This window comes from Corvus hawaiiensis, chromosome 2, assembly GCF_020740725.1.
Source record: "Corvus hawaiiensis isolate bCorHaw1 chromosome 2, bCorHaw1.pri.cur, whole genome shotgun sequence".
Taxonomy (NCBI): Eukaryota; Metazoa; Chordata; class Aves; order Passeriformes; family Corvidae; genus Corvus; species Corvus hawaiiensis.
In genome coordinates, this window is record NC_063214.1 from 60,988,455 (window position 1) to 61,004,936 (window position 16,482).

Sequence of the window (16,482 nt, forward strand, 5' to 3'; positions counted from 1 at the left end):
TCAGTTTGGGAGAGCATGATGAAAAAGGAAGAGCCAATACTGATCCACAGTTTAGAAAGTTTGGAAGCCACTATTCCAGAAACTTAAACCAGAGGTTTGCAGCTAATGATCTCTCTAGGCCTTTAAACAAAATGTGAGATATCATGGGACTCATCATAATGCCACAGGAGTTGGCAGCACTGCTCTCTGGGGCATTCTTAGTCCCCTGCAGAGCCAGCACTTGCCTACAACTTTTTGTTATTAGTCCCAGCTGAACAATAATTGGCCCTCCCTTTCCCTGCTCCTTCTCTGGTATTTGCAAAGAGATATGCTTCATTACACAAGAAATAATAAGCCTTCATAAATTACTGGTGAGCCACTTGTGTAGTAAACCTAGGAAAGAGCAGTGGTATTGCTGATGTCTGCTAAGCAGGGAGAAATCTTGTAAACTGAGAAAATCTCTCATCAGAGAAATGCTTTTGTTTCTCAAATGTGAAGTGGCCTGTCCTCAATGGGATGGATAAAATTGCTGTTAATAGACTCATAGAATTGTAGGATGGCTTGTGTTGGAAGGGACCTTAAATATAATCTAGTTCCAACCTGGCCTTGAACACTGCCAGGGATGGGGCATCCACAGCTTCTCTGGGCAACCTGTGCCAGTGTCTCACCACCCTCACAGTAAGGAATTTCTTCCTAATATCTAATCTAGACCCGCTCTCAGTTTGAAGCTATTCCTCCTTGTCCTGTCACTGCATGCCCTTGTAAATAGTCACTCTCCATCTTTCTTAGAGGCTCCCTTCATTTCTTCTTTCTTTCTTTCCTTTTTTTTAGCAACCTCCCATTTACTAATCGTTCGCCACCAAGTTTTATGTGAATAGGAAGCCTGAAAATAATTCTCATGAGTATTCAATTTGAACATCTGGTACCATCATGAATGTAACTGGTATAATGAGCTTCTCTGCACTGAACATAGGCTGCATGGTAAGGAAAGGACTTTGCAGCAACTGCACCTGAATAAAACAGATTTTGCAAAAGAGTAAATCTCCCTCCCAGTGTGCAGGGCCTAACTCCCACTAACATTAATGACAATAAACCCTTCTCATATAGGATAATTAGTGCCCTCAGAGTTTAAATTTGCAGATACCGAGACATTCAAATGAAGTGTGCTTAGCATTTGAAAATAACGTGGAAATTTCTTCATTGTTTGGTTGCATTATGTCTGAAGGGGGAAAGAAAAAACTGTTCGTGGCTAGGTTAGCTTGTAATTGCCCCAAATTATTTATTTTTATACCATTCTAATTATTTTTCTAGAGTTTATTCAGGATACTTAGCTAGCTGTTTTCAAGCTTTAAGCAAAGTGTGTTTTTTTTAAAAAAAAACAAGTGACAGTCTTTTTACAGGAATGAGGGGGAACAATGGAACAGGTATTTGTTAAAGAATGCATTATAGGAAGAAGGTTGCTTTTAACTGCTAATATCAGACGTATTTCTATGCACTTGTCATTGACATCTAAGCACCATTTATGCTGGTGATCAGGTATTTGGTAACTGTCCATAAAGAAGAACAAATGTCCTCTGGGAACTCAAGACAATGGATCAAGCCCCTTTAGATATTGGATGACTCAGGATCCTGACATTGTAAAGTGGTCTGAGAAGATGCCTCAAAGCGACCAAGGTGCACTAGTCAAGTCTTCCTTTTCCAGAAAGCTTCTTGGAGAACACAGAGAGAAGGGTCAGCTTTGACACTTGGTGCTGGAGATGTTTGTTAACACCTGTCAAGTTGCTCAGTGCGTCCCTTCATGCCAGAGGCCATCCAGCTTGCCATCTGCAGTGAGGGCCGTGCCTTCCTTCCCACCACCTTGCAGAGCTCCTCCAAACCTGAACTTCCCACACATCCCAAGGTGTGAGGTTACTGACTGGCATTCCCTCACACACACCCTGCCACTGAGTGATCATAATGGGACATTCAGATTGTAGCACAAAATTAAATTTCCAGTGGGCTGGAGCACTAAGCACAGCCTTAGAGGGTAAAAATGAATGAGGGTCCAGTGGTCCTATCTAGTTATAATCATAGAATTACAGAATTCTATGTTTAGAATAGAATTTAAACTGGAATAGAGTTTAGACTGGAAAGGACCTTAATTGTAGGAACCCAGAGTGCCGAGAATATTTCTCTGCCTGTTTTTAAGGGTTTTTACCCCCCTGGACACCACTGGTATAGCTTTAAACCTTGGAAAAAATTACCAACAAGTAGAAAATACAGTGGTGTGAATTAGGTGATAGACTACTATGTAAGATTGTCATAGGATTAAAAATTTAGAGGTTTTAGGCTTCTCTTTATAGTAAATAGATAAGAGTAAAAAATATCAAAATGGAGGATTGTTGTTCTCTAGACCTTCTTCTCCTTCTTCTACTACTCCATATTCTGCAGTAAAAGTAGTTTGGATTAATTGGATAGAAAATTCCACAGTTCCTAGTCGTGTTACTGAATAATTGGTAAGAAAGTAAAAATAATGTACATTTTTAGTAACTGTTGGTTAAAATATCTTTAAAAGGCTGTGTAAATCTTGATAATGGATCTCTCTCTTGCTCTCACTCCTACTTTTCCTCCTTCCATGCTGTACCTGGGTCACGCTAGTGGCTCAGTTCCTCTGATAAGACTTAATAAACAACTATCTAGAAGCATTGAAACTACAGAAGACGTCTCGCTTTATCCTTTAAACTCTTTGCAAGGACTTTCAGCAAATTCTCTCCCATCGGGAGAGATTCGATTTATGGCATGGTAAAGTGTCACTTAATGATCCTCTAGTTACAACTTCCCTGCCATGAGCAGGGGTGCCACCCACTGTATCTCCTAAGACCATCCACACTGTACTTCTGCAAAGACTATCTTCCTTACTAATGACAAATGCCATTATTGTATAACTTACCCTATTTTCTACATCATCAAAACACAGTTCATGCCTTTCCAGATCCTCCAGAAACATTTTTCCTTCCTGATTTTCCCCTGCTTGTACTGCTCCACAGTTCACCTATTTAAAAAATAAGCAGGCTACCTAGAGGCCAGGGATAACTTTTATTGTTTGTATTTATAGTTGTGAACTTAGTGTCCTTATTTTACTCCACTCACATTTGTTCAGTCCCTCAAGCTGAAAACTCTTTGAAGAAGTAGCTGTGTCTTACAAGATGGCTTTTTTGACATTGAAAATGCTCTGCAATAAGAGTGATGAAAAAAATTACCATAATATCCATTATTTTGACATGTTTTGATGCTTCTCTTTTTGCTGTTATTAAAAGGAGCATTATATCATTTAAACCTTTATGTTCAAGTCAGGAAATCAGGATAATGGCATTAGTAGAACTCAGATGGCAGGAAGGTATGAGAATAGGCTCTTTCTCTGTTTTCATCTACCTCACGATATCAATACATCAGCTAAAGTTCAAAAATCCTGAAAAGTTTGGCTGAATAGGTTAGATCAAAAGTCTGGACACATGTCACAGCAGTTCTCCATTTTATGATCTATTTCTATATAAATATAGAAGAATCTATAGGAAATATAAGCTATAAAAGAAGTTCTGCTAGGAGGACCTACAGAAAATCTTTACTCTGAATTTACAGGCAGGTTTTCTGTTGTTGTTTTTAGTGTTTGCCATTTGTTTTTCAGATACGGCTTTCAGATTTCTTCAGGCTCTAGACATAACCTAATGCTTATGCTTTTAAACTCAGTGTGTCCTCAGTATGTAAATTAGTAGATTCTCATTAACATTAACTGTAATGTTAGTAGGGCATCATCTAATGAGAAATGCACAGGTGTGCATTAGTAGAAATGGTAGAAATTTTTGAATTCTCCCTAATGTCCTCAATAAATAAATGCATTCAGAGATATGGGGTGTTAGCATTATTTCCTGGCCACTATGACATGATGTGCATCATAAAAGACTACAGTTACCCCATATCACCCATGAAGACTTACTCTGCTTTGGCTCCAGTTGGCATTATGTATTAGGTTAAATGTAGTCACTGAGTACCACCTGGAAGTAAAAGGTACAGATCAGTGGTAGTCAGAAAGATCTCACCCTCCTAACTATCGAAGGTAGATGGCCTAGAAAAATAAAGTTAATTGCTTGTTTCTTCTGAGAAATCCCTTGATGAATATGTCCTTAGATTTGAGTGGATTTCTAATCAGCCAGTCATTTCTTGTATTAAAGAGAGTGTCTTTTTGATTTGAATCTAGTCTGGGTCCACTGAATGGAGTCTATTTTGCCACCGAAGCTGTTGCCAAATTGAATATAGCACTTCTGCCTCAGCACAAAGAAATCACACTAACCTCTTGGAAGTCTTTGAAATATCAATGAAAAGGTTTCCCCCACTTATATGTGTCTTATCTTCCTTCAGCTGCTTCTCTGAGGCTGGCAGGTATCATTTTGCATCCCTCAGTGAGAATGCTGTAAAGTGAATATTGAGCTGTTTTCCAGCTGTGTTTGTTTAGGTAGGAATATTTTCTTCTACTTGCAGCACAGGCAGATATTTGGGATTGTTGTCAGAGTTTTCTTTTGATACAGATTCCTTGTATATAGTTCTTCTGTAAATGCTTTCAGCATTCATTGTCTTCTTATCTGAAGATGCTTTTTAGTGTGCCTCAGAGAGGGATTTTGGAGATGAGTATCTGAACTACCAAACGTAAAATGGCTTGAGATGAGATGAGCAAATTTTTTTTCAACAAAACTACATCCATCAGCTTTGGCAATGAACTCTTAGCAAAAATTTATACAAAATTGAAAAAAAATTACTTTTTAAAATGCAGATTCTCTTTCCCCCAAAATTCTCCTCTATTTTTAATTTAATATTCAGTGAACTGCCTTTCTCTATATCCTATGTAATGAATCACATATCATTATATATAATTGTTGTAAATGAAATATAATTTAAAATAAATTATAGTATGTTTTTATAGAATAGATATTTTGCTTGGCATCAAAAGAGACATTGATCTGAATTCAGAGTTATTTTTAATCTTGGTGCACTAAAACATAAATATCTTTAAATTATAGTTATTTTAGGTCAACACAAAGAATGTGTCTGATTTTGTTTAAAACAGTTACCCGATGCTGAATGAGCTGGATACCCTGGAGTCTGTCAGATGTCTTCCTTTGTCTTATTCTCCTTTTCTATTAACCATTCTGTACACATGTTAAGAAGTGACTATTTTTAACTTTAAATTAAATACCAAAGCATATACATGTATTTAATGTCATATCATTTATGGGCTCTTATCTATATCTAATTCATTTAAAAGCTTGTGGCCATTTAATACTCTGTTACACTGTTACTATACGTGTTGCATCTCCCTTACTTAACAATCTATTTCTGCCTTGGACCCTGTTGTTATTCGCTCTACTATGAGTGGTTAGGATGATCACCCAAGTGTACAGTAATGTCGATAAGGCACTGTAGACCTGAGGGAAGCCTGCCTATCAGAAACTTATCTCTCCTGCATTCTTATTCTCTCACTTTAGGTGGTTTGGCATGTTCTCATTTTGTCTTAAAATAGATTGTAACTTCTTCCAGACACAGCCTTTGTCTTCTGGTGTCTGCAGAAAAGAACAGGGCACCAACCTTGGATTGAACTTCTTGGTAGCAGTGCAATGTAGTTATTGTCATACAGGTTTTAATATTGTGTAATACATATAATTTTAAAAGTAATGACATAATAACATTCAGAGATGCATCTCTGGTGGTTTTGAACAGTAGAAAAGCTGCATTGCTTTCCTACAAAATGAACAGTTACCTTCACTGCTCCTATGTATTGTGACTTGTTCCATTTGGATTAGTTACTCTTTAAACTCTAATATGTTCATCACGTACAGGTTACTTGCTTTTGTGAGATGTTGTGGCCCTTTTAAAATCTCCTATTTTGCTGACCCTGTAGCAGACATCTCTTGCTGTCTGTAGCCACACTTAATGAGCCTGAACTTACCTAGGAGAACAAAAAGGAGGAGTTCTCCAATTAGGCTGTAATGAGACAGAGAAAATAGTCAAGCAGCGTTTCTAGATAAGGCAGTCTGAACCTCAGCTGGATCTGCGTGAGAACCCACATTTCAGTGGGGAAATACACAGGCCTCATGGACCCCACTTGTACAGCAGCTCTCAAAAGTTTTTTAAGAGCTGGAATAGATGATGAGCAGCAGGTGAACTACTGCTCCCAAGCTACTGTAGAAACTTGAGTACATTCCTGATGGTCTCTATTCCTGTTCTCAAGGAGAAGAAGGGTAGGCAGTTTCTGGCTAGAATTTAGTGTTACATTAAAAAAACCAAAAAGATATAAGTTTTGTGAGAGTCTAATTGGTAGAATTAAGAGAGTACAAATGACAGACTTTTCACCAGGGGCTGTAGTGACAAGGGGAAACAGTTATAAACTGAAAGAGGGTAGTTTTAGATTGGACATAAGGGAGAAATATTTTATGATGAGGGTGGTGAGACACTTGTACAAGTTGTACTAAATCATCTTTAGAGGTCCATTCCAACACAAACTATTTAATTTTGACTTGAAAGATTTTTTGGACTAATGCTTCTGTTTGCTTAGCCTTTTTTTTTTTTTTTTTTAGTCCTTTCTTTTATTATAGCTTGTTGGCTCTTACAAAAATAACGAAAAAAAAGTACTTCATCCTCTTATTTGCCCATTGGACTCATCCGTGCAATTTCTTGAGGGTAAATTTTGTCATGGAAGGATGATTACATGCTTTTCAGAACAATTTAATTTGATATAACAATATTGTAACTCTTGCTAAATCTTGCAGGGAGATTCTGTAAAGTATCCAAATTAAGCACAATAACCAATCCATGTCTGTATTTGAATAGTAGCTGACTAATTTATTTTGAATAATGTGTTTGTACTACTTTAAAATTAGTAAAAATTATCTGAGATCAAGGTGGATTTATCCTACCAAAGATAAAACATTTTTATTGCTAATGAAATATTGTGACATTCTACCTGAGTGCTGGTATAATTTCACAAATGTGCTGAATCATGTTATCATGGGGAACAGGGGACTCTTTATCTGCAGAAGGTCTAGTCAAGAGGTGCCTAGTATTAAACAGAGATAATACACAATTTCATATAATTTGGAGTTTAGCCATATTGCTCTTGTAGGTGGGCAAAAAAGAATTCTGTGATACCAAGCCTGAAATCATTTAATCAGGAATGTAAATCAGTTATGTGCTTCAGTTACCAAATGGTGATAGAACTGGCTATAGTAGATTGTTGTTTTGTAATTACAGCTGCTCTGTAATGTTGTTGTGTTACCAGGTTCCAAGAAGGAAAATAGCATAGTATGGCAGTTCGCTGCGCCAAATGACCACTGCTACTGCCAAATATAAATACTACCAGGAGTGGGTTCTTCTATAGGATGATAGCCACATCCCTAATTAATGAATGCCACCTTTCCCTATATGTATTTATGTTCAGATAATTTATTTAAATAATGTTCCTACTACTTGCTTTATAGCCTTCTGCCTTTTGCTACACAAATTTTAGCTTATATTGCAGACTGTGCAAGTCATTTGGCAAATGTAATTTCCATCCCTGCATACTAATCGATTTCTTCACAAACACCTGCTATCAGTTATGATAATAAAAATGCCATTCTAAATTGAAAAGGGGCCAAATGGAGCTTCCTAAGGAAATGACTTAAGTGTCTTTCAATGTCTTTAAAGTAGTAATGTTCTTGTAGTGCCAACACTTTTTTTTCAGCATTTGCATTTTTTATAATTCTATTCTATCTCTCATATCTGTTGCTATGAAGTAGTTCATAGCAAGGCTGGAGAGAAATTTCTGTGTTTCTTCTCTCATGGGACTAAACCCAGCAACGTCACATTGGGAAAATTCCTTAGCACAGACCTGGCTGGAACATCTGGCCACTGTGCGAGTATAAATACTGAATGGCTGTATCAGTTCCTAATGCATCTCTGGGAAAATGTCGTAAAGTTGGTGAGTGCCTTGCCCTTGGACTGCATGCCAGTGTCTTCCTAAAATATAAGCCTAAATTTAACAGACAGATTGCAAGTAGCATTTGAATTATCCAGGGTCACTTTATGGCTTCTTCCATCCCAGGAAATAACCTCCCAGCAACAATCTTTGCCAGACCCTAATCATTTTCAGCTCTGCTGGGTCTTGTCTCAGCTTCGAAATGTCTCACTGGCTTTCAGCTGTATTGTCATCTCTCCAGACAATGTCCTCTGTATTATTTGAAAAGAAACAATCCATTTCACTGATTTTTTCACATTTTCATTTTCTCTTAGCTCTAGCCGCCCAAGCATATGCGCTAAAGGAAGAGAACGACAGTCTTCGATGGCAGCTGGATGCTTATAGGAATGAAGTGGAGCTCCTGAAGCAGGAGAAAGGACAGCTCTTTCGAACAGAAGAAAGCCTTACAAAGGACCAGCAGCTGCAGTTCCTACAGCAGACAATGCAAGGCATGCAGCAGGTATTGCTAAGGAAGAAAAGAACAGGTCTTCTATTTTGGGAAAGTGGTGCCGTGGGGCTCTGCTGTACTCAAGACTATTATTCATTAAGGTCCTGATTTCTTTTCAGAAAATCATAGGGACTTTAGATGGGGGAAAGGGAGGAGAATTTGGGGATATATTTAGGCACAGTCATTTTAGGAATTCATAAACTGCAAACCCATTGATCATTCAAGAAAACTCCTTATGCATTTGCTAGTTAGGAGCAAATTGCTCTGTTCCTCTCCTCACTTAATCCAACTGGCCCTGGTACTGCACAAAAGTTTAAAAAAATTGTCTAATGTATCATAGTCAATGTTCTGTGGTATCTTCATTTGTATTCATCTGCATCTTTTTTTCTGCTCTTATTTGGAGATGACTGAGACATCTCCAGTATGTCCAGACTACCCTCCGTAATTTGCAAATCAATTATGCTGTTGCGTAATTTGCAACATCAGTGCTATTTCCCGAGCTTTTATCATTTATGCTGACCCATAGATGTAACCTTTTCATTCAGACAGTTTTTAAGTGGTTTAGTGCAGCAGAAAAGCTTTTTCTCTGACACCAGTCAATGAGAAACTGCAATGTGTCCCTGCAGGGGCAAGGGGTGTCAGTTTATCATAATTATTTTGCCTCATTTGTTAGTGTGCTCCTGACACTGTGCTGAGTGAGTCTTGGCAAGCACATCCAGACTGCTCCCACTGCGTTGTCTGACATGTCCACTGACACACGAGCAGCCCTCATCCAGTGTGCATGTGTGTAGCATCTTCACCATCCAGACACTTGTGTTCAGCTGGTACGTGACAGAACACAAGGGCAGTGGCTCACCACAGCACTGGGTTGTGCTCCCAGCTGGAGTGGAGCTTCTCAACCTGCCACTGCAGAGGTTAATTTTGCTTCCTTCGTCTGTAGCATTGCACACACTCCTCTGTCACCCCTGGTTATTAGATTACAGAAGGGGACAAGTTATACCCACTTTCAGACTGTACTAAGCTGCTTTTGTATGGCAAAACCCAGGAGATACTCATTTACATATGAGCTGCCTTGTTGGGTTAGGAATTGCATGGTTATCCTGGTACCCTTTGAATCCAGCAAGTCTGCAAATACCTGCTAACACCCAATAATAGAGCACAAGACAACCCTACACACATATTGATATCAACACAAGCCCCTTTAAGCCTGCAGAGTTTTACAAAATCAGGGTGATTTATTGCATAGTGGAATAATTCTGACCAAAATACTTTAAAAATTGAAATAATTCAGGAATAATTTTTTTCCCATGCTTCAGAATTAAGTCACTAATCAGAAATACTTGAGTTTTCTGTATACTTTAGATAAGTTTGAGGTCTGTTCATGATCTTATCCTTATATAAATGGATACTTAAATACCACTGGTTTTATTAAATTTAACACCATATGTAAAGACTCTGCTATATTTCATCCTGGTGCTAATTCTCCATTAAAATTAGTGAAAAGTAGGCATAAAATTCTACTAAATAAAAATCCTGGAGCCCTAGCACCCACTTGGCATTATTATAATTTTCTGTCTGGGGTCTGGATGAAGTACAGTAAAGTCTGTAGAATATAAATAGATTTTTATTGAACTTCAAGAAAATGTTAATAATGCAAATCAATAACACGGAGTGACTGACTTATCTCTCTGTTCAGCTGGCCATGGACACTGTAGTCCCTATTCCTCTGAGAGTTTCTGTGTTCGTGACAGTTTTGCAGTGAGTTTCTCAATGTTTCTAGTTTGCCATCTGAGGGTCAGAACCTACGTGCTCCCAATGGGATATAATTAGAGATGGCCCAAGGAGCTGGAGAAAACACTGCAGGTAATCCAGTCTGACAATATGCTGAGGAGAGCAGCAACACAGATGCATGGGAGGTGAAGTTCAGAATATTTGGTGGGAAATTATCAGTCAGTTAAGCAGCTGGATGATGGTTTTGGATTTCAGTAATTAGCCATAGCCATGACATCCTATAACCTTTGTGATTTTCGTGCAGTTAATGCATGAATATGTAGAAATAAACCTTTTATATAGGTAGACTCAGTTTTATCTCAGCTTGGTTTTGTAAATGTTGAGAGATGACAACCTTAGCTGGAATCCATCAGTGTAGCAGGTGCTCAGCATCTATGGAGATCAGTCTCACTATGAAATATTAAATATATATCCAGGACTTGAGTATAAATAATTTAACAAGAAGACCTGTACTCCCTTTTATCCTTTTGTATATATTAAAATTAATTCCAGACAAGGTAAACTGAATGCGACTGAATGCCTGAACCCTTCATATATGTCAGCATTAAAAACCATATTTCTCCTTCTTCTTTTCTCTTCATTCTCCCCCACTTTTCTATAAACTTCTTTTTCTAACTCTGAATACTAGAGAACAAGTGATTTGAGCTGCAACCTAAAAATCAGATTTATCTGAGAAAAATTGGATGCATTTTCAGAATCAAGATTTTTTTTTTGTAAACATATTTGGTGCCAAACAATAGCAAATAACACAACACCAATGTATTTTAATGTACTTCTACCATCTGGATGTTTTTCAGGATTCCTCCCTGTATTTGCAGGACTGATGAAATGAATGTTTATTTTCTCTTCCATCACTCCCACTGATCCAAAATAGCATCAGGAAAATCACACAGATGTTTGCTTATGAAGTGTGCCTTATGGGCAGTTGTGGCAACCTCCTTATTTGCTGTGTCTAAAAAAAGGAAATCCTTTGGACTAATGACATTGAACTTATGGGGATTTTAGTCAACTTCCTCCATAAAAGTGTGTCACAGTTTAATTTCATACCCACTGTGAGATCTCAAACAAATGGAAATAATGTCTTGTATCCATGGTAACAAATGAGACACACTTTACCTGATTTTGAGATGGAAATTGAATTAACTTGTCACTGCTGCATAGGTGGTATTGCCTTCAATTTATTTCTATATGAGAACACACATACCAAGAAGATCACTTTTTGAATGGTTCTTTTTCCAGCAGTGTTTGGTACTCTCTAAAAAAGTCTGTGATCACAAGAAAGGATGTTTTAGTTGTAACTATTTTTGCAACACTTCACAGCACAGCTGTAAGAATTTTTTTAATCTTGTCTCTCTGTCTGAAATGTTTTACCAGATACATGGCTATAGGTAATACAGAAAATATCACCTAGTAGTGTTGCTTAATGCTTGAAATTATAAGGCTCAATTTTCAGTGGGTATATAATTTTTCCAAATTTTAACCATTTAGTTTAGCATATTCCATGTGGAATATCAAGCAGAATTCTTTTGAAAAAAAATCCTCAGCAAAATCTTTCAGCCTTTCCAAGAACAAAGCATGAAAAATATACTTTTATTATGTATTGTCCATCAAATACATTCTTGAAGAAGTGCACTTGCCACCTTTATGCTTTGAAACAAAGGCTCAGAGTTTGACAGTGAGTGTCTATTGAATTAATGATGTGGTTTCCAGATCCTTTATACAATCTGTCTGAAACTGACAGTGTTAGCAAGCCTTTGAAAATATGTCAGTTTGCCACACAGGAGATGACACTCATTAGCATGTGTTCTGGTAAATTTTAGATTTTTGCTGGTCATCCAGGATTGTTCATGAACCACTTCCATAGCACAGCCATGAGTGCAATGTTTTAAGCTTCAAGTTGTCCTAAGTCCACAGAGCACATCTCCTTTAGCATGACTCTAATTTAACAAGTTAGCTCTACCTTTTTTGTCAGGCTTAACTGGCCAAGGTATGGGGCCATGCTTGTACAGCTGTGCTGATTCCTGAACTGATACATTCGCCAATAGGCTAGTAATTCTGCATGGTGCTCCACTGCATCATGTAAATGTAGGATAATGTTCTTTCCTCTCATAACTCCCTGAACATGATGGGCTGAATTTAGCTCCTGCAGGCAGGGGTGTCATCCACAAATCCCCATTTAAATCATGCTTCCATCTATGTTGTGTCCACTAAATGTATACAAGTGCCTACAGTTCTGCTATTGCACATTCTGGGGTGTGTCTTAGACACTTAAGAGGCACCTCATTGTCCCCCTTCCCTAAGGGGCCTGATTCACCAGCTGGGCTTGGGATCATGCTCCTAACACACAGTGGCAGCACAGGCTCCCCTTTGCTGGCGGTGGTGCATTAAAGCCCACCCATGGGGTTATTGCAGCAGCAGGGGATGCACCGCATTGCCTCTCTTAAAATTAGTGCTCGAGCTGGAAAGCAAGAACAAAGGGAACAGTCATGTGTGAAGGGTGTAGGGCTGGCATGAAGGGTGACACACTGCTGTGAGTGCCACCAACTCAGCTCGGGGTGTCTCAGCACGAGACAGCAGGCCCTGCTGATGGCCCACATGGGTGTCACTCTGATGCAGTATGATGGAAGTCCACTTTTGTCCTCTTTTCTCTTTCTCCCCAGACAATACCAGTTTAATGTGAATTGCAATGCAGATTGTGAACATTCAGGAGCCAGGAGCTGCCAGAACCACTGCCTGTGCATTTTGCATTTTATACCTCAGAGACCCTTCCCCATTTGGTGCTGCAGGCAGAGAGTACACAGTTAATCATCACCTGTTCAATACCTTCCTGTCCTTGCTGTTCAATATGCAGCTCAAGGTCTTTCTGCAAAGGCCACATTGCTCCTGACATTTCCTGCCTACTGAGGACTATCTTTTGCAGTTTATTAATAATTTAACATGTAAAATAAATAGCACATGCATCTGAGACTGATACACTTTTTTTAAAGGGCTCTGATAAATGCCAGATGAGTAGCAATCATAAAATCACAGAATCAGGTTGTAAAGGATCTTTAAGATCATCAAATCCAACAATTAACCCAGTACTGCCCAGTCCACCTCTAAGCCATGTCCCTAAGTACCACATCTACACATCTTTTAAATACCTCCAGGGATGGTGACTCCACCACTTCCCTGGACAGCCTGTTCCAAGGCTTGACAACCCTTTTGGTGGAGAAATTTTGCCTAATATCCAGCCTGAACCTCACTTAGGGCTTTCAGTGTTCATGCAGGGTAGGACAGCTTTGTCTGTGATATGCCTCACTTTTGTGGTTGGGAGGGTAAGAATTGCTCTTGGAGTGCTTTGCAATTCATTGCTCCCTCAAAGGAGGGTGGTCAGGGTACATATTTAGTGATGTGGGCAGCACACATTTTCCACAGTACCATCGCTGGGAGACAGATTACGACCCTTTTGTCTAATTGAGGTGTCACAAGAGGCATCTATCAGCTTTTACAGCAAGATCATGTACCACTAAAATATAGTAACCCTCCTGAGTAGAAAATCCAAATGTAACTAGTGTTGGCCTCACTATGCTGCCTTTGAAATTAATTGGATTTCTACCATTCCCAGCCATTGGAGCAGAGCCAATCCATTTTCAGATGGAGCTAGCAGAACTTTTTTTCTACAAGCAAAGATGGCACCACTCAGGTCTTTCCTTCCCTTTTTTTCTTACCTTTTTCTCATACAAGTAGTAGAACTGACTATTGCCATGTTCCACACTCTTTCAGTGGGAGCAGGGACAAAAAGAACATTTCTGTGCAGGAGGTTGCAACAGACAGTAAGGTAGGGCATCGTGAGGCTTTTTTTCCTCGTCAATCTTTTAACCAATCTAACACCTATTAACTTCCAACACCTATTAACTTCCAATAAGCCTCAGCTGGCATTGAGGTCTGCAGGTCTCAGATCCTTTACATGTGTTGTTAATTGTCACAGCCATTCCTTTCTGTCACATACAAACGTTCTGAAATGTCAGAAGCCACAGACAGAGGTTCTGGTGGCTGAAAATTGCTGAATCCGGTGCTGCGTGAATGCCATGGCCATTATAACAATGATATACCTTTAAATATACAGGTTCTAGTAGCAGTTTAGTGCTGAAATTAGGATCATTGTTGAATAGATAGAGCATGTTACGGCTATATTTATTAATACAGCCTAGGTGCAAAGGAGATTTGTAGCCTTTTTTTATTCCATCTACCTCTTGCTCACCAAACATCTATTCAGCATACAACCCAACCAATGTACTTATGCACAACTATAAACTGATTCTTCTCCAAAGCAGCATTAAAGAAGAGTAAATATAAGAGATAAAAAAAAAAAAAAAATCCCTTTTATGTGCATTTTACCTGGTAAATAAACAGGCCAGAATAATTACATTGGAAATGTTCTTAATTGCTACTCTTGTAGTATGAATTGCAGTTAGATCTTTCTTTTTACCTGTAAAAGTGGCACTGGAGTAGTAATGGCACTATTGATAATCTTAAGGGGAATGGATACAAGTGAAGTGTGAGGGACTGGACCCGATATCCAGATGTTCACTTCCAGGCCTGTCCCTTCTCTCACCCAGTGGCTGATATTTGAAAACTGTTTAAGAAATATGTGATCTTCCAGGAGAGAGAGAAATGTTCCCATAAGTGTTATTTTTGTTCTTTTGTGCTTTTCAGGGCTCTGTACAGTCCAATCCATGTCTAAACTTCCAGAAAACACTTACTCTTTCTGATTATATTAAAAAAATAAAAGGAGCAGCTGGCAATTAAGTGCTATTTATTTACCAGATCTCAGACAAGCCAAATGGGTTCTCTTCTCTGTTTAACAACCTTTCTTTATTGAAAGTAGTGTTTGATTTCCCACTTCTGCAACCACCACTTCAGTAATATTAGGGGAGTGTAAATAAGGGCCCACAAATACTTTAAGCACTATATTCCTGACAGCTTTTCTAGTGGTAAGATGAAGGCAAGAAGCATCTTTTTGCCTGCTAATGCTGGCAAAGCTAGACTGAGATTGGCAGCAAGAATAAACCCTTCATAGAGAAATAATTGGGTGCACATATTTTATTTAAAATATGAAATAAATCAACTAATATCTTCATTAACATGCTTGTGTAGTCTAGTGGTGGTGAAGGACAAATCTTACAAGTTTTACGGTCCAGTGATCTTAAATGAATTTTTTAAAAGGTCCTAAATACTAGCATGGGCTTGCTGATTAGAATTTCCAGATGTGTTTGATGCTATCAGTGCTAGGAACTCTGTTTCCATTACTAGGAATTGTGTTTCAGTGGGAATTACAATGGGTAAATAGATTCTCTTCCATAATATTGTTCTAATTAATTTTTTATTACCCATCAAAATAAATAAAATTTTTTTTCTTGAATAGGAAGTCAAAATGTAAAAGATCTGGTTTGGTTTGATTTGTTGAGGAAGGGCATGCTGTATCATGCTCATTTTCGGTCCCATGGAAGAAGAGATGGGACGACACTGCTCAAGTGCCTTTAACTGGTGAGGAGTTACCCACAATGGACAGTACGGGTGAAAGGCTGGAGAAGATGAAGAGGTTGTGACTAGATGATCATGTCTTCTTTTGACTGTGCATCATTCAAGGTGCCAACTTGTTGCCTTGTAGGACAGATACGAGGGCAGAGGGAACATGACGCTCATTTGGGATCAGCCCGCTTTCTTTCATCAGGATCAGGATCCACTCGTCTGCTGTCAGTAAAGTCGAGGGCTTTGTAATATTCCAATCACCTCATTTAGCAAAGGTAGGAGGGAGCTTTATTGATGCGGTGCAATGGGCTTTGCTCAGGCTCCTCCCCTTCACAGGCCTTGTGTAATTTGCTGTGAAACCCAGATCCCAGAGAGGGATCCCTGATGCTATAGTGCTAAGTGTTTTATTTGTAAATTTAAAGATTCTGAGAGGATTCTGTAAGGTTCCTAAGGACTTGGTCTTGTCTTCATTTGCTGCAAAATTCTGTACCTGACTGAAGAAAACATGTCTTTCTTGACAAGTAAGAGGTATACTTGAAAATTACTTGGCAGAGGAAAGCTGTAGACTGTCTCTTAAACCATTCATTGCACCACCCACGTTCTCCTTTGCTGCCCAACCCTTAACACTGCCTCTTGTAGCTGGTATGGCTGAATTGCTAAGCCTTGTAGAAACAAAAGAAATTGACAGCTAATTCTCTGATACCTATTGGCTACTCTCTGGAGTCCT

The 16,482-nt window shown here is 38.7% G+C and overlaps 1 protein-coding gene across 9 annotated transcripts in view; it reads left to right on the plus strand.

Annotated features, from left to right (window-relative positions):
* ENOX1 (ecto-NOX disulfide-thiol exchanger 1) overlaps positions 1-16,482 on the plus strand; it is a 359,243-nt gene that overhangs the window by 307,341 nt on the left and 35,420 nt on the right. For all 9 annotated transcript variants that reach the window (XM_048295354.1, XM_048295355.1, XM_048295348.1 and 6 more), the window contains one exon: positions 8,278-8,462. In XM_048295354.1, the coding sequence (XP_048151311.1) occupies positions 8,278-8,462 (185 nt within the window). The remainder of the gene's footprint in view (positions 1-8,277; positions 8,463-16,482) is intronic.